A 19,288-nucleotide genomic window follows, 5' to 3' on the forward strand; every position below is an offset into this window, starting at 1 on the left:
GGGCACTGGGGAGGCCTGGGGGGCAGTGGCCGAAAAATGTTTGGTGACCTAGGATCTGGAGTTTCAGGCTCAGGATTTCTCCCCAGAGTCCCTCAGTCCTCTGAGGAGCCTGTGGGCCAGTGGATTGAGGTGGCAGTGGTGTCTTCCTGGGCTTCAAGGAAGGAGATATAGGCTCCCGAGACTCTGGCTTCTCATGGGATGGGTCAGGGAATGAATTCATTTCTGGGCTGCCATTAATGGAATACTCTGCCTCTGAGGATTCCTGGAAAAGGGGGAAGAATTAAACTTATAAGCGAAAAAGCCTTGTCCCATTAGAGTCTTTGCACTGGCATTTCTACCTACAGAACTGATACCTGTGCTTAGCTTGAGGAAACTCCTTGGCACAAGAAAACTAGAATGGAAATTATTTAGCAGTTTCCAAACAAGGATTGATACTTCATGAACAGGGGTAGGCTATCTCTCACGCAGGGGCATTATTTCAACTCAGATAACTCTTCAGTGGGAGCACAAAACTTACATCTGATGTGGAAAGAGCTGTAGCTTGAGCAAAGACTCTTGACCAAAGGACTCCTGCTGGAGAGGAACTATTTACATTCATTGCGTGAGAAATTGGCTTGTGTTCAACCGAGTGCTGTAGGGGGTCACCAACTGGGCACATGCGGGTGCCATGGCACCTACTAATCTTTCCCAGGTGCTCCTGTGCAGGTACCCCAGACCCTGATAATTCTGTCCCCCCCCCTCTACTGTTCTTTATGTTAGATTCGGTAAACAGAGACATCCACAGACAAATACTCATTGCATTGCGAACAGCAAATGGTTGAACCTTGCCATTAAGCTCAGAGGCTCCCTGGACCAACCTCCTTGTTTTCTGCTGCTCCCCTGGGAGATACGTGGTGAAAACGTGTGTTGTTTCGTCATTGAGCGTTCTTGCCCGTCATCTTTTAAGACTTAAATTTGAATCAGTAGAGGACTGAAAAGGCTTTTAAGAATCACGAGCCATTCACTGCCCTGCTAAATGCTGGTTTTTTGTATGATGGGGGAAATTTAAAGCATGGGCTTGAAAGGAAGGGGGAGTAGATCGCAATGTCTAGCCGTGGGGGGAGGGCGCGGGTTGTGCTTCCCCTCTTGTTTTTTTGCCAAGGGAGGGAGCAGCTCCGAGGCCAGCCAGGAGGATACCCCGAAATACGCAGCGCACGGGGCTCCTCCTGGGCGCCTGCTTTGCGGAGGGGAGGGGCGAGCTTGGGGCGCTTGGCTTTGCCAGGGGGACAGGGAACGGAACCGGATTCCTAGAGAGGACAGAAAGAAAGGGGGGGGGACCAGGTCCTCCCGATCCAAAGCCCCCCCCCTCCCTAGTCACTTCCTGCAAGCGGGGCGTGGCTGTTTGGTGTGTCTCCTTTGCAAGCTTCGCTGCCTGGGTGGCTCCTGCTGCAATCTGGTGAGTTTCCTCCCATTGGGTGCAGTGGGGAGAAAGGTGGTCCCGGGGCTGCAGGCGAGGATGCCGGGGGTCCGTGTTCTGATCATGCATGCCCCCCCCAATATCAGCTAGTGGAGGGTCCTGCGCCCCCTCCTTGCTCTCTGCAAAGCAGGAGTTTTTTGCAGGAGGGCTGCAACCCTGTTCTTCCTTTATAGCAAACGCTGCTCACAGCTTTGTGGTGCTCAAAACTCTGCAGATTCCAGCCACACCATGGCTCTTTCTTGAGGCTCTGGGTGTAACATGAGGCTATTTTATCTCATGCTTGAGGCTTTATGTGTTGTCCTGGATGTTATTTTGATTACTTTTCGTACTGCTGCATTTCTATGATTCTGTTAGGTTTTATCTTTTTTCCATGTGTAGTGGATTCACCCCGCCAACTGCTCCTCATTAAATATAGCAGACCCACCTCATTACACCCCCCCGGCCTCTTCCCCCCCCCCTGCTCCTTCTCCCCACCTCGTCTGGTTCCACAGCTGCTACTTCTCCGCCACCAAGTAAAGATGGATGAAGCGGTCTTGCCAGAATCACTCTGCCATCTGTGAGACAGAAAGATGAATGAGAAGTCAGGAGTGCATCCTTCTGTCAGACTAGACATGTCTAAGTAGAGACCTTGTTAGTGTACCTTCAAAATAAAAAATAAAAAAATTCCTTCCTGTAGCACCTTAAAGACCAACTAAGTTAGTTCTTGGTATAAGCTTTCGTGTGCATGCACACTTCTTCAGATTGCATGCACACGAAAGCTTATACCAAGAACTAACTTAGTTGGTCTTTAAGGTGCTACAGGAAGGAATTTTTTTTTATTTTTTATTTTGACTATGGCAGACCAACACGGCTACCTATCTGTAACTGTTAGTGTACCTTGTTAGTGTACCTTGTACCTTGTGAGTGGAGACGCGGGTGGCGCTGTGGTCTAAATCACAGAGCCTAAGACTTGCTGATCAGAAGGTCAGCGGTTCGAATCCCCGTGATGGGGTGTGCTCCCATTGCTTGGTCCCTGCTCCTGCCCACCTAGCAGTTCCAAAGCACGTCAAGTACAAGTAGATAAATAAGTACCGCTCCAGCGGGAAGGTAAATGGCGTTTCCGTGCGCTGCTCTGGTTTGCCAGAAGCGGCTTAGTCATGCTGGCCACATGACCTGGAAGCTGTACGCCGCCCAGTAAAGCGAGATGAGCACCGCAACCCCAGAGTCGGCCACGACTGGACTTAACTGTCAGGGGTCCTTTACCTTTTTACCTTGTGAGGATCTTGTGTGAGGGAAAGCTTGGTGATTTAGAGTCTTAGGAAGGAGCTGAACGAACAAGATCAGTTTTATTTACAAAAAAAAGTTTGTGAAACAAATTTGGGTCAGGAGGTGTGTTCTCCTTAACTTCTTACTTAAACTAAATAGAAAGATCTCACTGTAGTACATGCACAGCTTTTCTTAAACTTCAGTTGCTAAAAGCTCACTTGTTGCACTTCAGTTGGAAGTTCAGGTTTCTACCAGAGGAGGTAAAAGAATTAACTCAGTTTCTGTTCATTTACTTAGTTATGACCAGGGCTACACTTACCGTATTTTTCATTCCATAGGACGCTCCGTCCCATAGGACGCACCTAGTTTTTTTGGGGGGAAATAAAGGGGGGGGGAAATCCCTTTATTTCCCCCCCAAAAGCAGGTCGGGGAAACCGAACCAGGTCGAGGAACAGCAGGATGGCGGCGCTGTGCCTCCCTGCTGTCCCCCGAGCTTGTGGGGCTGGCCGATGTCTGCCTGGCGCAAGGGGCGCTCTGCATCAGGGCACTCCGGCAAGGCTCCCCACGCTGCGGATGTCTGCCCGGCACGAGGGGTGCTCTGCTTCAGGACGCCCCTCACGCCAGGCGGCAGGCTGCTATCCGCAGCCTAGACAGCCCTGCGGGACCTCCCGCATGGCTGCCTAGGCTGCGGATGTGTTCCCGAAGCCTGGAGAGCGAGAGGGGTTGGTGCGCACTGACCCCTCTCGCTCTCCAAGCTTCAGCAAAAGCCTGCATTCGCCCCATAGGACGCACACACATTTCCCCTTCATTTTTGGAGGGGGAAAAGTGCGTCCTATAGGGCGAAAAATACGGTAAATACTTTTAATACAGCACAGCTTCCTTCTCAGCCTAATACTTTGGTTCCTGAGCGAGGGGCATTTCCCCCCCTTCTGCCTCTCTCTTAGCCATCCCACTCCTGAGGGATTTCCCACAGACCCAGGGGATCCCCTCAGGCCTTGTTCTTGGTTTGGGGGGTCTTCTTTTCCTAGCAGATCTCTCCCCTCCTGACCGGAAGGAGACCTTGGTTTAGTCTATCTTCCCACAGCTTCTCCCTAAATCCTGCCTCCATATTCTCCCCAGACCCTCCACTGGGTTGTCTTCCTCTCTAAGCTGTGAGACTCCTCATTCTGGCTAGAGAGAATCTCCCCAGATCAGAGCCAGTTCTCCCTCAGACAAACCCTCTCCCAATCCCCCTCTCCCCTCTCCGATCAGGCCCTATCCAACTCCCTCCCTCAGAAAGGATTCCTTAGATTTTCCCTCCAAAAGGGCTGGCAGCCAATCAGAAAGAGAGAGGCTCCTGCCCTCTCCTGGAACCTTGGAGGCTCTGCACCCCCACACTCTGCTCTGGCTCTGAGGGAAAATACCTCATGGGAACATGTGGGTTTAAGCAAAAGGAGAAAACTAGGAATAATAAAGAATACAAAAAATTGTCTTGTCATTATCACAAAAATAGCACAATATGTTTATGGGATTATCTACAACATATGGTTCCTTATAAAAAAAATTCCTTCCAGTAGCACCTTAAAGACCAACTAAGTTAGTTCTTGGTATGAGCTTTCGTGTGCATGCACACTTCTTCAGATACACTGAAACAGAAGTTGCCAGATCCTTCTATATAGTGAGAAGGTGGGGAGGGGTATTACTCAGAAGGGTGGTGGGAATGGGAGATTGGCAGATAGCTGAGATGAGCCTGTTGACGACTCTTAACGACTGCAATAGGTCTTACAGGAAAAGGCAAGGGGTGAGAAGGTGAAAAATGGCTTAGTTATGTATAATGGGATAAGAATCCAATGTCTTTGTTCAGACCAGGTCTCTCCATGGTTTTGAGTTTGGTAATGAGTTGCAATTCAGCAGCTTCTCTTTCCAGTCTATTTCTGAAATTCCTTTGTAGTAAAACAGCTACTTTGAGATCTTGTATAGAATGTCCTGGGAGATTGAAGTGTTCTCCTACTGGTTTCTCTGTTTTGTGATTCTTGATGTCAGATTTATGTCCGTTTATTCTTTGGCGTAAGGTTTGGCCTGTTTGTCCAATATAGAGAGCTGAAGGACACTGTTGGCATTTGATGGCATACATGACTAAGCCATTTTTCACCTTTTCACCCCTTGTCTTTTCCTGTAAGACCTATTGCAGTCGTTAAGAGTCGTCAACAGGCTCATCTCAGCTATCTGCCAATCACCCATTCCCACCACCCTTCTGAGTAATACCCCTCCCCACCTTCTCTCTATATAGAAGGATTTGGCAACTTCTGTTTCAGTGTATCTGAAGAAGTGTGCATGCACACAAAAGCTCATACCAAGAACTAACTTAGTTGGTCTTTAAGGTGCTACTGGAAGGAATTTTTTTATTTTGACTATGGCAGACCAACACGGCTACCTATCTGTATATGGTTCCTTATTAGTGTTCTGTGTCTGAGGAACAGGTTTAAACAAAACCAGAAAAAGGGGGAGCAGCTGAAGAGGGGTGCTTACAGACACAGCAGGAATGTGAGCCCTTCTATACTTGCTTTTTAGCACTGTTCTTTGGCCCTCAGACCTAAGAAAAAGGGACTCCACCCCAGTAGTGTGTCTTGAGAACATCGGAGAATCCAAATGCTAGAAACTGAGGCAGAAGCAGGAAAGAATTGGGCCCTGAATTGGGGGAGGGAGGGAGAGCAACCCTAGAGGACCCCAAAGTTGGCAGGTTGGCTGGCTTCTGTCTCTTCTCAGGAGACAATGGAAGAGAGTTCTTTGGGGAGGAAGTCAAAGGGCAGGAAGGGTGCAGAACCTGCCGTGGCTGAACAGACTATAGACGAGTGTCTAATTTACACTCGTACAAATGACTCACTTGTCAATCACAGTTCTGACTTCTTTCACTGATTGAAAACACTGAAAGACAGGAGCAAATAGGCTGATTCATCCAACAGAAGTTCTCTAGGTTTCCTGCACATTTTGTATAGTAACTTTTCTTCTAGGAGGACTAGATGCTGACTTCTCCTTCTCCTTTTTTGAAGGCAGTTCAGAGTCTGGGCTGTAGTCCAGGCCAGCCCTAGTTCTTAGCAAGACTCATCCACGCTTGCTCAGGGAACTTTATTCTTCCTGTGGCCATGTATGTTTCATAACAGAACAATGTATTTGCTTTGTAGGATTTGCAGACGCCTCTGCTTAGGACAGACGAACAAGGGCTTCCTTCTAATATCTTGGAGGCTTCCTGAGAGCCCAGATGGATGAGGAAGACTCAGCTGGCCCAGAAGCAGGAAGAGGCCATGCCATCCAAACTGGGAGCAGTGAGGGATTCTGGGAAAGCTCCATGCAGAAGATCCTGGGTGAGGAGGACATTTTCCGCTCAGATGTGCAGAGCCAGCAGTTCAGGCAATTCTGCTACCAGGAGGCCAAAGGACCTCGAGAGGTTTGCAGCCAACTCCACCACCTTGACCATCGGTGGCTGAAGCCAGAAAGGCACACAAAAGCTGAGATGCTGGATCTTGTGATCTTGGAGCAGTTCCTGGCTGTCCTTCCGCCACAGATGGAGAGCTGGGTGAGGGAATGTGGAGCGGAGACCAGTTCCCAGGCGGTGGCCCTGGCTGAAGGATTCCTCCTGAGTCAGGCAGAGGAGAGGAAGCAGGCGGAGAAGCAGGTGAGAGAGACTTTCCTCTGGATATTCCCAGGGGTCACTTAACAGGAGGGAGAGTATCCCAAAATTCTCTCTTAATCCCCCAATCTTATTTGGAAAGCCTCCAAGGAATGATATCGGGTCCCCCTAAAGCTTTTGCCTCTCCCAGTCCTTTTCTAATGTTTCTCTCCATTCTCTGCTTCCAATCCCTTTTGCCCTTTCAGGGAAAGATTATCTTTGCAGAAACGGGCCTGGATTCCTCTGAGGCAGAGAAGACTCCGTTGGAGACCAAAGAGAGACCACTGGGTAAGGAGGAAGGAGGGTTTTCCCCCATTTGGTCACACATTCTGTAGATTTTGCCACTAATCTGTGGGTCCCCCCCCCAACATTTTGGGGAGGACACTAGGGGCCAAGAGCCCAAAGTGGGGACATGTATTTTTACCTAGCTAAGATACAAATGTCAAAATGCACTCAGTAGGTGAGACTTTTTTACAGGCCCACCTGTAGTTAGAGATGCACTGCTTCACCTCTAAGAGGAGCATGTGAAAATGGCCTGCCACTTACCTTTGTCTCTCACAGGTGACAGAATGATGCTGGCAAGAGATGCTTATCCATCTTTGCATGAAGGCAGAGAAGCAGCAGCTATGGAACCAGATCAGGTAGGGAGAATGAAGGATTGTGGCGAAAGAGTCCCTAATGAATCTCTCTCCTCCTTCTCTTGGCTGTAAAGGCCATTGCAGGAGCCTTATGTTCTGAGAATGGTGAACAATCACCTCACGTTGACTAGCCTCCTGAATGTTGCTAATATTATTTATCAGTTGTTGCAGTTTTATTTACAGATTTAACATTTAATGCTAAAATAGGCTTTTAAGCAGTTGACAAATCATAAAAACAGTGGCCAGAATTCACCTTTCCCCTCCTTCCCCTCCCTGTGACACGCAGTACCCCCTGAAGTTGACTTTAAAACGTTGTGAAGGTTCCCCCCACCTCCAGAACAGTAGGCAGGGAGAGCAAAGAGAGGATCCTTCCATCTGGGAAACTAGAATCCGTGATCAGAGAGAATTATTTGAAGATCACCATGTGGCATTCCATCCATTCCCCCAAAGCTTAATACCAGTCATTAAAATACACACAAAAAAACAGTTTTGTTAAAACATTAAAATATGCATCCATAATTAAAATGTACAGAAAACAATTACATTAAAACAAAACAGCAGTGAACAGGCAGAAAACACCAGAGCAATGTGAAGTAGATAATCTGTATGTTGTCTAAGAAGGGGACATTCCCTTTTTTTTTTAGGGTCTGGTGTGCTTTGAAGATATAGCTGTTCATTTCACAAATGAGGAATGGGAGTTGCTGGATCCTGACCAAAGAGCTCTGTATAAGGAAGTAATGGAGGAGAATCGTGGGATCATGGAGTCTCTTGGTAAGGCTGCCTTTTGGATTACAATATCTCTTTTGAAATTCAGTCTCTGAGGCTGTGATCCGTTTCTTTTTTGTTGCAGATGGTGATGAATCAGAAAGGAAGAATGAGGGAGACCAAATCTACACAATGGAGAAGCGGTATCAATATTTGGAGTGTAGAGAAAGCTTCAGAATAATTCATACAGGGGAGAAACCATATCAGTGCTTGGAATGTGGAAAGAGCTTCAGTCGGAAATCGTATCTCCGTTCCCATAAAAGAACTCACAGCGTGGAGAAACCCTATAAGTGCTTGGAATGTGGAAAGAGCTTCGCCCATGAAAGAATTCATACAGGGGAGAAACCATATCAGTGCTTGGAATGTGGAAAGAGCTTCATCCAGAAGATAAGTTTCACAGGACATCAAAGAATTCATACTGGGGAGAAACCATATCAGTGCTTGGAATGTGGAAAGAGCTTCATCCAGAAGAAAAGTCTCACACGCCATCAAAGAATTCATACAGGGGAGAAACCATATCAGTGCTTGGAATGTGGAAAGAGCTTCAGTTGGTACTACAATCTCAGTTCTCATCAAAGAACTCACAGCAAGGACAAACCGTATAAGTGCATGGAATGTGGAAAGAGCTTCAGTCGGAAGGATAATCTCACTCTTCATCAAAGAATTCATGCTGGAGAGAAACCATATCAGTGTTTGGAATGTGGAAAGAGGTTCAGTCATAGGTTCCATCTCACATCTCATCAAACAACTCATACAGCAACAAAGGCATTTCAGTGTTTTGAATGTGGAAGGAGCTTCACCCGGAAGGAAAGTCTGACTTCCCATCAAAGAATTCATACCGGGGAAAAACCATATAAGTGCTTGGAATGTGGAAGGAGCTTCAGTTGGAAGATTAATCTGACTTTACATCAAAGAACTCATACAGGGGAGAAACCATATCAGTGCTTGGAATGTGGAAAGAGCTTCATTCGGAAGGAAATTCTCACTTCCCATCAAAGAACTCATACAGGGGAGAAACCGTATCAGTGCTTGGAATGTGGAAAAAGCTTCAGTCGGAAGAGAAGTCTCACTTCACATGAAAGAAGTCACAGCGAGGAGAAAGCATATCAGTGCATGGAATGTGGGAAGAGCTTTAGCCGGAAGGATTGTCTGACTTCACATCAAAGAACTCATACAGGGGAGAAGCCCTTTGAGTGCTTGGAATGTGGGAAGAGCTTCACTCATAGAGCAGGTCTCATGCACCATCAAAGAATCCATACAGGGGAGAAGCCCTTTGAGTGCTTGGAATGTGGAAAGAGATTCAGTCAGAGAACTGGTCTCATGTCCCATCAAAGAATCCATACAGGTGAGAAGCCATTTCAGTGTTTGGAATGTGGAAAGAGCTTCAGTCACAGTGCTAGCTTTAAGAACCATCAAAGAATCCATACAGGTGAGAAGCCATTTCAGTGCTTGGAATGTGGAAAGAGCTTCAGTCGGTACTCCCATCTCAGTTCCCATCAAAGAACTCACAGCAAGGACAAACCATATCAGTGCATGGAATGTGGAAAGAGCTTCGCTTGGAAGGAAAGTCTCACTCCCCATCAAAGAATTCATACAGGGGAGAAACCGTATGAGTGCTTTGAATGTAAAAAAAGGTTCAGTCAGAGCGCCCAGCTCTCCGTCCATCAAAGAATTCACACAGGGGACAAATGATACCAGTGCTCAAAATGTGGAAAGAGCTTCATTCGAAGCGCCCATCTCACTTCCCAGCAAATGATTCATACAGCGTACCAGTCTTCCAGAACTGGAAGACTGGGGAAATATCATCAAAGGAAGAATGGCAAGAGAAGCTGATGTACTATGCAGAGTTGGCAAAGCTAACAGATGAACTGTCGGGGATAAACAATAGTGACTTTGAAAAAGAATGGGAACCTTTTGCATCATATCTGCAGAAACAACAACAAAAAAAGAGTCATTGGCAGGATTTAAATAAACATTTGCAATTTTCTTTACAAAAAATAGGAAACTTAATATGACAATATAGAAGTAAATATAAACAGCAGAATGTAATATAAGATGTAATAAACCAGTGATGGAAGTTGAGGGAAGTCCGCAGGGAAGGGGAAATTTGAAATCTGAATGTAATGTAATGATTATAGACATTGTTAAAAAATAAAAATCTAAAAAAAGATTAAAAAAAATAGAATTCATACAGCGGAGAAACCATATAAGAGCTTCAGTTGGAAGAGAAGTCTCACTTCACATGAAAGAACTCACAGGGAGGAGACACCATATAAGTGCTTGGAATGTGGGAAGAGCTTTGCTCGGAAGACAAGTCTCACAGCCCATGGAAGAATTCCCACAGGGGACAAAGCATAATGGTGCTCAGAATGTGGACGGAGCTTTGGTCAGAGAGCCCAACTCACTTCCCATCAAATAATTCATAAAGGGGGAAACCATTCAGTTATTGCAATGCGGAAAGAGCTTCAATGAGTGTGACAATCCTGCTTCCCATCAAAGGATGCCTATCAGGAGAGGCATAGAAACAGAGAATTGTAGAGTTGGAAGGGACTACCAGGGCCATGGCAATGCTGGAATGTCTGCTGAAGCATGCCTGACAGATAGTCGTTTAACCTCTGGTGATGAACCTGCAAGGAAGGAGAGGTCACCATCAGAATTTTCTTCCTGATGTGTAGCCATTTGGATCCTACCCTCTGGAGCAGCAGAAAACAAGCTTGCTCCATCTTCCATGTGACCCTTGATCATCTTGGTCACCCTCCTCTGCACATGTTCTAGCTTGTCAATATCCTTCTTAAATTGTGGTGCCCAAAACTGGACACAGAACTCTGGTGAAGTCTATCCAAGTTAGAATACAGCATGACTATTTCTTCCCTCAATCCAGACACTGCGCTTCGGTTGTTGCAGCCTAGAATAGGATCAGCTTTTTTGCTGCTGCTGCATTGCACTGCTGAAGAGGAGAAGGGAGAGTGGTACATGGGTGTTCTATCCAAGGGAAACTGACCACCGCACCAGCCGGAGAACTTCCTTAGTGCTCAGGTCCCCAGCTGTCAGGAAGGGAAGGCAGGATCAGCTCCAGGGAGAGGATCGGAGGAGTGTGCTTCAAGGCCACAGCTAGAAAGCCAGCAGCAGAGGGAGAACATGCATGTTGTCTTGTGTGAAAACAACTCAAGTAAAAGCCTCACTATTTTGGAATCTCAACTCTCATGGGTAGTAATGGGGTTACCAATTTTCCTACTCGGGCTCAAGCAACTAAGTTTATGGAGGATTTTTTCCAAGAGCTCTTGACACTTTGGGAATGACTCTAGCAAATGCCTTTATACTTACCTACTGTCATGTATTTTGACCAAACTGCGGGAGGCAGTGGAAGACAGAAGTGCCTGGCGTGCTCTGGTCCATGGGGTGACGAAGAGTCAGACACAACTAAACAACAACAACAACAACAACACTGCCATGTATTAAATACTGGAAACTCATTGTTGGTCTTAATTTTCCGACGTGGGTGACCTTAGAATATGCACATACAGCCCCTTGGTGGGCTGGAGAATACTAGGATCAAAATATTTGAAATATCAGGTGACTCTAGAAACAACAAAGTCAGTTAGAAAGATATGGAACATATTGCCTAATAAAAATAAAGTTGATCTATACTCACATGCCAAACTCGCCCTGTGGGGAAACCCCATAGTAAAAATTGCTAAAAAGATGGTACTATGGAAAAATTGAGTGGAAACAGGTGTATTGACTCTGGACCAAGTGATAGATGAGGAATGTTATAGTTATGCTGCTCAAAGACAAAAATATCATCTACCAGTTGGGGCCCGGAGGCAATATCTTCAGTTACAACATCTCCTAACTGGTCTCTTTGGGCCAGGAGCTTTCTCAGTTTTTGAGACATGTGAGATACTGGAACAATTGAGCAATTCACTTGAAACTAGAAAGCCAGGAATTACTTTTTATACCTACCTACTAACACTAAAGGGACGCAGGTGGCGCTGTGGGTTAAACCACAAGCCTAGGACTTGCCGATCAGAAGGCGGTTTGAATCCCCACGACAGGGTGAGCTCCTGTTGCTCAGTCCCTGCTCCTGCCCACCTAGCAGTTCAAAAGCATGTCAAAGTGGAAGTAGATAAATAGGTACTGCTCCGGGGGGAAGGTAAACGGCCTTTCCGTGCACTGCTCTGGTTTGCCAGAAGTGGCTTAGTCCTGCTGGCCACATGACCCGGAAGCTGTACGCCGGCTCCCTCGGCCAATAAAGTGAGATGAGCACTGCAACCCCAGAATTGGCCACGACTGGACCTAATGGTCAAGGGTCCCTTTACCTTTTACTAACAATAAACAAGTTTGATATGCAGTCCTTAAGGAATGATTGGAATAAAGAATGAGAAATGTCAATATTATCTGGATGGTGGGAACGTATTTTAGAATCTATTGGACTCCACATAGAGGTCTGTATAAAAAGGATTTGCTAAGGTTGCATTATGCTGGAGATGTGGTAAGGACAATGTCTCCCTGAAACATTGGTTTATAGTCTCTTGGGCTTGCCATTCAGAAGGCTGGTGGTTCCAATCCACTTGACAGCGGTGAGCTCCTATTGCTCTGTCCCAGCTTCTGCCAACCTAGCTGTTTGAAAGCATACTGGTGCATGTAGATAAAGCGGTACCACTGCGGCGGGAAGGGAAAGGGCGTTTCTGTGTGCTCTGGCTTCCGTCATGGTGTTCCGTTGCTCCAGAAGCGGTTCAGTCATTCTGGCCACAAGACCCAGAAAAGCTGACTGCAGACAAAAGCCAGCTCCCTCAGCCTGAAGCGAGATGAGCGCCGCACCCCATAGTTGTCTTTGACTGGACCCAACTGTCCAGGAGTCCTTTACCTTTTTATATACCTAACATTACTAGGTTTTGGGAGAAAGTGCTGGTTTGTATAATTATGGCCGATCAGAAGAAACTAAAATTTTCAGCAGAGAATATTTTTGTGAACTAAATACCTACTATATGCAAGTTAACGGGACAACGAAAATGGTAGCTAACCCTCTGAGGCATCTGTAGACCAGGAGTAGATTACTGTACAGTGGCAGAGGTGTCTTCCTGGGCGTTCAGGATCAGGCCCCCAGAAGACAGGAGGGAAGGAAGGGGGTGGGACAGGCACGCTGCCTTGAAGGGCTGGGACCCCCCCTACACCCACCCCCCTTCAACCCCCCCATCCTTCAACTCGCCAGGCCCGCAGCCTTGCGGGGAAGGGCGAGCCGTGATCGTGGCCCAGCTGCACGTCGGATCTGGTTCCTTCTTGTCTGGTTTTGGCTACAGCCAAGCCGGAGGCAAGGATGGGGATAAAAGGAGATGCAGCCCCGGGGGGGGGCACGCTTCCCCTGCAAGCTTATCCTGCTCTTTCTGGCCAAGGGAGAGACCAGCTCAGATCCCCCAAAACACAGCATCTCTGGGGGTGTGGAATGTGCGGGGCTCCTCCTGCGCTCCGGCTCTGGAGGAAGAAAACGCAGCGAGAGGGGGCTGGGGATGAGCTTGGGGCGCTCGGCTCGCCAAGGGTTAAAAGGAACTGAGCCGAATTCCTAGAGAGGAGAGAATGGTGTTGGGGGGGGGAGCAGGTCACTTCCTGCAAGCGGGGCGTGGCTGTTTGGTGTGTCTCCTTTGCAAGCTTCGCTGCCTGGGGGGCTCCTGCTGCAATCGGGTGAGTCTCCTCTCTCTCTCCTCCCTTTGGGCTGCAGGGGGGGCGTGTTCAGATCATGCGTGCCCCCCAGGGTCCTGCGCCCCCTCCTTGCTCTCTGCAAACCCGGGGGGGGGCGGAGGGCGGGTGGTTTTGCAGGAGGGCTGCAAGCCTGTTCTTCCTTCATAGCAGAGGCTGCTCACCGCTTTGTGGGGAAGCCATGGCTTTCATCCCCCCAGACTTGAGTTTGCTGCACCAGCCGAGGAGTCTCCTGGGGGTCCAGAGCCCACTCTAGTCCTGCGGAGTTTCAGTCCGTCAGGCTGGAGGATGCGGACTGAGTGCTGGGATCCGTCTGAGCCCCTCTGGGAGGATGAGCAAGAGCAGGGGGGGGGGGGCTGGCTGGCCAGGGAGGGGTCAGTGCCTCCCTGCAGGAGTGGGGGCTCCCTTCCTGCTTGGAGGAGGCGGGGTGAATCCGGAATGTGTCCTTTTATTGAAAATGCATCTCTGGGTTATTTGTGGGGCTGAGGAATTCGTTCATTCCCCCCCCCAAATATAGTCCTGCCCCCCACAAGGTCTGAGGGACGGTGGACCGGCCCCCTGCTGAAAAAGGTTGTTGACCCCTGTTTAGGCTTTACCTCCCCCCCATGTGTGACGGATTCACCCCGCCAACTGCCCCCCATTAAATATAGCAGACCCACCTCATTACACCCCCCGGCCTCTTCTCCCCCCCCCATGCTCCTTCTCCCCACCTCGTCTGGTTCCACAGCCGCGACTTCTCCTCCGCCACCAAGAAAAGATGGATGAGGCGGTCTTGCCAGAATCCCTCCGCCATCTGTGAGACAGAAAGGTGAATGAGAAGTCAGAGGTGGAGCTGTGCATGGCGAACGAGAGATGGGCCACAGAGAAAGCCTCACGTGCCGAGGGCATTTGGACATTGGCAGCCATTTCATATTTAATTACCGCATTTTTCACTCTATAACACGCACCAGACCATAACACGCACGTAGTTTTTAGAGGAGGAAAACAAGAAAAAAAATATTCTAAACAAAATAGTGGATATATGATTTTTGTGGTTCATGCTGTGGCCACAGACATGTGATCTGACAGTGAGTTTGGAGTAGCCCAATGCAAAAATCCCGAGGATCCATGCTTTGTAACCACGGAGGAGGGAAGGAAGGGGAACCATGGATCCTCTGCTCACGACTGCAGCAGATCCCCCCCGCCACCTGTAGGCATTCCCTCCATAACACGCACAGACATTTCCCCTTACTTTCTAGGAGGAAAAAAGTAAGTGTTATGGGTGCAAAAAATACGGTATGTGAAAATTGATGCACCCTGCTTTGGGCTCTTGGATCCCACCAATGACCATCAACTAATAAAGGAGTGGATTCACCCCGCTAACTGCCCCCCATTAAATATAGCAGACCCACCTCATGATATGCAAATTACACTGTAGCCTTATGAGGCTTTGCCCTCGGGTGGGGAAAATATTGCGCCTGGGAAAGGGAAGTGGGAGTCAACAGACACTCAAGGAATAGTTTTGGAGAAAAGGCTTTTTATTTCTACCATCCATGAACTGGTAGAAGGAGCAAGTGTGATAAGTCACAAAAAGCATGCATGAGTTCACAATCATGTGCACAAATATATATATACCCCTTTCCAGTTCCCTCCTCCTTTCTCCTCCTCCTTCCATAGTCCTGCCCCATGTTGAGGTTCCTGAGCATGTACAGAAAGCTGTCTTGGGACTATTGTGGCCTCTTGGCACCCTTCCCAGGAAAGGGGGAATGAGAGGAGTTCAGCATGTCCAAAGATGTTGCAACTAGAATGAGATATGATTCAGTTTCTCGGGCCTGCTCTGACAGAGTCTATTCATTAGCTTTTTGAAGCATTCTTGTACTGATAAAAAGTAACGGTTTGCCCTTGCCACAGCATCTTGTGAGAAAATCAGAGAAGAGCAGAGAAAAGCTGATTTGGATTTTTAGAAGACAAAAGGAATTTGGGACAGTTTGAGGCCTGGTGGGGGGGGGGACGACTTTGGGCCTCGGTGGAGTCACCTGTCCTCATCTTCCGTCAACACGAATTTCCGCAATTTCCCACAGGCTCCCTTGTGAGAGGGGAAACTTAGTGATTTAGAGTCTTAGGCAGGAGCTGAACGGACAAGAACAGTCTTATTTACAAAAGAAGAGGTCCATGAAACAAATTTGGGGTCAGGAGGTGCATTCTTCCAAATAAAAGTTGGCTTCTTACTTAAACTAAATAGAAAGATCTCACTGTAGTACATGCACAGCTTTTCTTAAACTTCAGTTGCTAAAAGCTCTCTTGTTGCACTTCAGTTGGAAGTTCAGGTTTCTACCAGAGGAGGTAAAAGAATTAACTCGGTTTCTGTTCATTTACTTAGTTATGACCAGGGCTACACTTAAATACTTTTCATACAGCGCAGCTTCCTTCTCTGCCTCATACTTTGGTTCCTGAGCGAGGGGCATTTTTCGTCCGCCCTCCTCTCTCTTAACCACCCTGAGGGATTTCTCACAGACCCAGGGGATCCTCTCAGCCCTTGTTATTCATTGGGGGGGGGGTCTCCTTTTCCTAGCAGATCTCTCCCCAACTGACCGGAAGGAGACCCTGCTTTAGTCCGTCTTCCCACAGCTCCTCCCTCTCCTGCCTCAGACTCAGACCTCCAGATTACCGTATTTTTTGCTCTGTAAGACGCACCAGACCACAAGACACACCTAGTTTTTGGAGGAGGAAAACCAGAAAGAAATTACTCTGAATCTCAGAAGCCAGAACAGCAAGAGGGATTGCTGCGCAGGGAAAGCAGCAATCCCTCTCGCTATTCTGGCTTCTGGGATAGCCGCGCAGCCTGCATTCGCTCCATAAGACGCACACACATTTCCCTTTACTTTTTAGGAGGGACAAAGTGAGTCTTATAGCGCGAAAAATACGGTAAATCCTGCCTCCATATTCTCCCCAGACCCTCCACTGGGTCGTCTTCCTCTCTAAGCTGTGAGACTCCTTCTTCTGGCTAGAGAGATTCTTCCCTCAGAGCCTCTCTGAATAATAATAATAATTGCTATTGTTATAAAATAATAATAATAATAATAATAATAATAATAATAATAATAATAATAATAATCCCCCTCTCCCCTCTCTGACCAGGCCCTGCCCAACTCTTCCCCTCAGAAAGGGCTCCTCGGGTTTTCCCTCCAAAAGGGCTGGCGGCCAATCAGAGAGAGAGAGAGGCTCCCTCCCCCTGCTGGAGCCTCGGAGGCACTGCAGCCCCTCCCCCCCCTCTGCTCTGGCTCTGAGGGGAAATACCTCCTGGGCTGAAGGAAAAGGAGAAAGCTAGGAAGAAGAAGAAAGGACGCAGATAAACTGACCGAGGCTTCTCTTGTCATTTGTATTTCGCAATTAGTTTACAGGAATATCTGCAACATATGGTTCATTATTAGAGGTCCGTGCCTGAGATTGAGGCAAATGCTCAGAACTGCAGATTCCAAACACACACACACACACACACACACAGCCGTTTCTGGAAGGTCTGTGTGTAACTTGAGGCTTTTTTTCCATGCTTGAGGCTTTATGTTATTATTTTTATTATTGTTTGTTGGTATTTTTACTACTATTACCGCTGTTCCAGAGCAGAGTGCAACCATTTTTAATTATTTTATAAAGTCAAAACAAATCACAATCAGAGGAATAGGCTGGGTCCTCCGTTGTCAGAGGCCTTGGGAAAGAGGGGGAGGGGCCTGTGTGGGGAGGGAATCCCCCAAGGGGGGGTCTGCCCCCAGGATGCCCTCTCTTGGGCCGCCCCCACCCAAGACTCTCGAGGGGGTGAAGCTACCAAGAGGGCCCCCTCTGCCAAATTTCACAGCCAAGAGGGTCTGTGGGGAAGAAGGTGGTTCTTCACATATGGGGGGGGGGCTAAGTGAACCCCTCCCTGTTCAGGGCAGTTTTTAATGTTTAATGCTGTATTGTGTTTTTAATATTTGGTTGGGAGCCTCCCAGAGGGGCTGGGGAAACCCAGCGAGATGGGGGGGGGGTAAATAATAAATTCCTATTATTATATTATACTCCTGAGAGAACTTTGAATTGGACCTGGAAATGAAGGGACCACCAATGCCGCTGTTTTAAAACAGGAATTAAATGTGTTCTCAGGGGTTGGAATGGGAGATGGGGTAGACCCATGGATGCTCCTTGGAGAAAAAGGGGGGAAATAAATGCCCTTCCTAAAGAAAGGGGGCCCAGCCAACAATCTGGAGCAGATTCTGAACCATCCTCTAGAGCAGTTCCACACAGAGGGCATTGCGATGATCCTCTCTGATCCACAGCAGAGAGTTCCCTGGCCCTGTCATCTCTGCTCCAGGGGACAGTGGTGGGCAAGCTGGCCAGAGCTGGAAAGGGGCACTTCCAAAATGAGAATTTATTTACAATCATAGGAGGAATGTGAGCCCTTCTCACTTGTTTATAGTGCTATCCTTTGGCCCTCAGACCTTAGAAAAAGGGATTCCACCCCCAGTTTGTCTTGAGAACTTTGCACATTCCAAGTGGCTAGAAAATGGGACAGAAGCAGGAAGGAAGTGGTCACTGAACTCTGGGAGGGAGGGAGAGCAGCTGTTTTTTTTATATAAAATTTTTATTGGTTTTTCACAATTTTTATAAACACAAACAATGCACAATACAAACAAACAAACAAACAAACATGTATAATTTCAAATCCTTTTTTCTTAAACCTTACTTCACCGACTTCCCCGTACCTCCCCTTTGCATCCCAATTTCCAAATTTGTTTCAGCAAATTCTCCCCCTTGATTTTATCTAATTTTCCCTTGTTCTTTTCTTTTACTTAATCTTTTACAGCTGTAATCCCCTTTTTTCTATAACCTCAACATTTTAGCATTCATTAATTTTACAATATTTCTTAAGATAAATTTTGACTTTCTTCCAATCTTCTTCCGCCGTCTCTTTCCCCTGGTCTCGGATTATGCCAGTCATTTCGGCCAGTCCCATATAGTCTATCACCTTCATCTGCCATTCTTCCAGAGTGGGTAGTTCCTGTGTCTTCCAATACTTTGTGATAAGAATTCTTGCTGCTGTAGTAGCATACATAAAAAAGTCCTGTCTTTCTTTGGCACCAGTTGGCCGACAATGCCCAAGAGAAAGGCTTCTGGTTTCTAGGGAAAAGTACATTTAAGTACCTTTTTCATTTCATTATATATCATTTCCCAGAAAGCCTTAATCTTCGGGCACGTCCACCAAAGGTGAAAAAAAGTACCTTCAGTTTCTTTACATTTCCAACACTTATTATCAGGCAAATGATAGATTTTTGCTAGCTTGACTGGGGTCATGTACCACCTGTAAATCATTTTCATAATATTCTCTCTCAAGGCATTACATGCCGTAAACTTCATACCTGTGGTCCACAACTGTTCCCAGTCAGCAAACATAATGTTATGACCAATGTCCTGTGCCCACGTAATCATAGCTGATTTAACTGTTTCATCTTGTATATTCCATTTCAGCAACAAGTTATACATTCTTGACAAATTCTTAGTATTGGGTTCTAACAGTTCTGTTTCTAATTTTGATTTCTCCACCTGGAAGCCAATTTTCCTGTCCTGTTTGTAAACCTCCATTATTTGGTAATAATGGAGCCAATCTCGTACTTTAAACTTCAATTTCTCATAACTCTGTAATTTCAGTTTGTCTCCCTCTTGTTCCAAAATTTCCCAATATTTTGGCCATTTGGCCTCCATATTGAGCTTTTTCACGGCTTTTGCCTCCATTGGCGACAACCACCTTGGGGTTTTATTTTCCAACAAATCCTTGTATCTAATCCAAACATTATATAATGCTTTCCTGACAATATGATTTTTAAAAGCTTTATG

At 47.1% G+C, this 19,288-nt stretch overlaps 2 protein-coding genes and 2 long non-coding RNA genes across 8 annotated transcripts in view; 2 read left to right on the top strand and 2 right to left on the bottom strand.

Annotated features, from left to right (window-relative positions):
* LOC309514838 (uncharacterized protein) overlaps positions 1-19,288 on the top strand; it is a 43,980-nt gene that overhangs the window by 15,551 nt on the left and 9,141 nt on the right. The window contains exons 1-4 of one of the 5 annotated variants that reach the window (XM_082192213.1): positions 1,338-1,435; positions 5,863-6,353; positions 6,554-6,635; positions 6,909-6,988. The exons of 1 other annotated variant lie outside the window; for it this stretch is intronic. In XM_082192213.1, the coding sequence (XP_082048339.1) occupies positions 5,940-6,353; positions 6,554-6,635; positions 6,909-6,988 (576 nt within the window). In that variant the 5' untranslated portion in view covers positions 1,338-1,435; positions 5,863-5,939. Of the gene's footprint in view, positions 1-1,337; positions 1,436-3,980; positions 4,118-5,862; positions 6,354-6,553; positions 6,636-6,908; positions 6,989-19,288 lie in introns of those variants that run through there. 3 more of the 5 variants (XM_082192214.1, XM_082192212.1, XM_082192210.1) reach the window with 3 other exon arrangements.
* LOC309515406 lies at positions 2,758-3,788 on the bottom strand. The gene is made up of 2 exons (XR_014212465.1): positions 3,552-3,788; positions 2,758-3,015 (listed from the first exon to the last, which is right to left on the bottom strand). It is a non-coding gene; the product is annotated as an uncharacterized lncRNA (long non-coding RNA).
* The window catches only part of LOC309515114, a 47,494-nt gene continuing 38,926 nt past the window's right edge, over positions 10,721-19,288 (bottom strand). The window contains exon 3 of the long non-coding RNA XR_014212283.1: positions 10,721-11,069. This is a non-coding gene — a long non-coding RNA (uncharacterized lncRNA). The remainder of the gene's footprint in view (positions 11,070-19,288) is intronic.
* The window catches only part of LOC309514842 (uncharacterized protein), a gene marked incomplete at its 3' end in the record, with an annotated part of 56,815 nt that continues 50,479 nt past the window's right edge, over positions 12,953-19,288 (top strand). The window contains exon 1 of the mRNA XM_082192224.1: positions 12,953-13,429. The remainder of the gene's footprint in view (positions 13,430-19,288) is intronic.

This window comes from Podarcis vaucheri (assembly GCF_965113315.1).
Source record: "Podarcis vaucheri genome assembly, chromosome: 12".
Lineage (NCBI taxonomy): Eukaryota > Metazoa > Chordata > Lepidosauria > Squamata > Lacertidae > Podarcis > Podarcis vaucheri.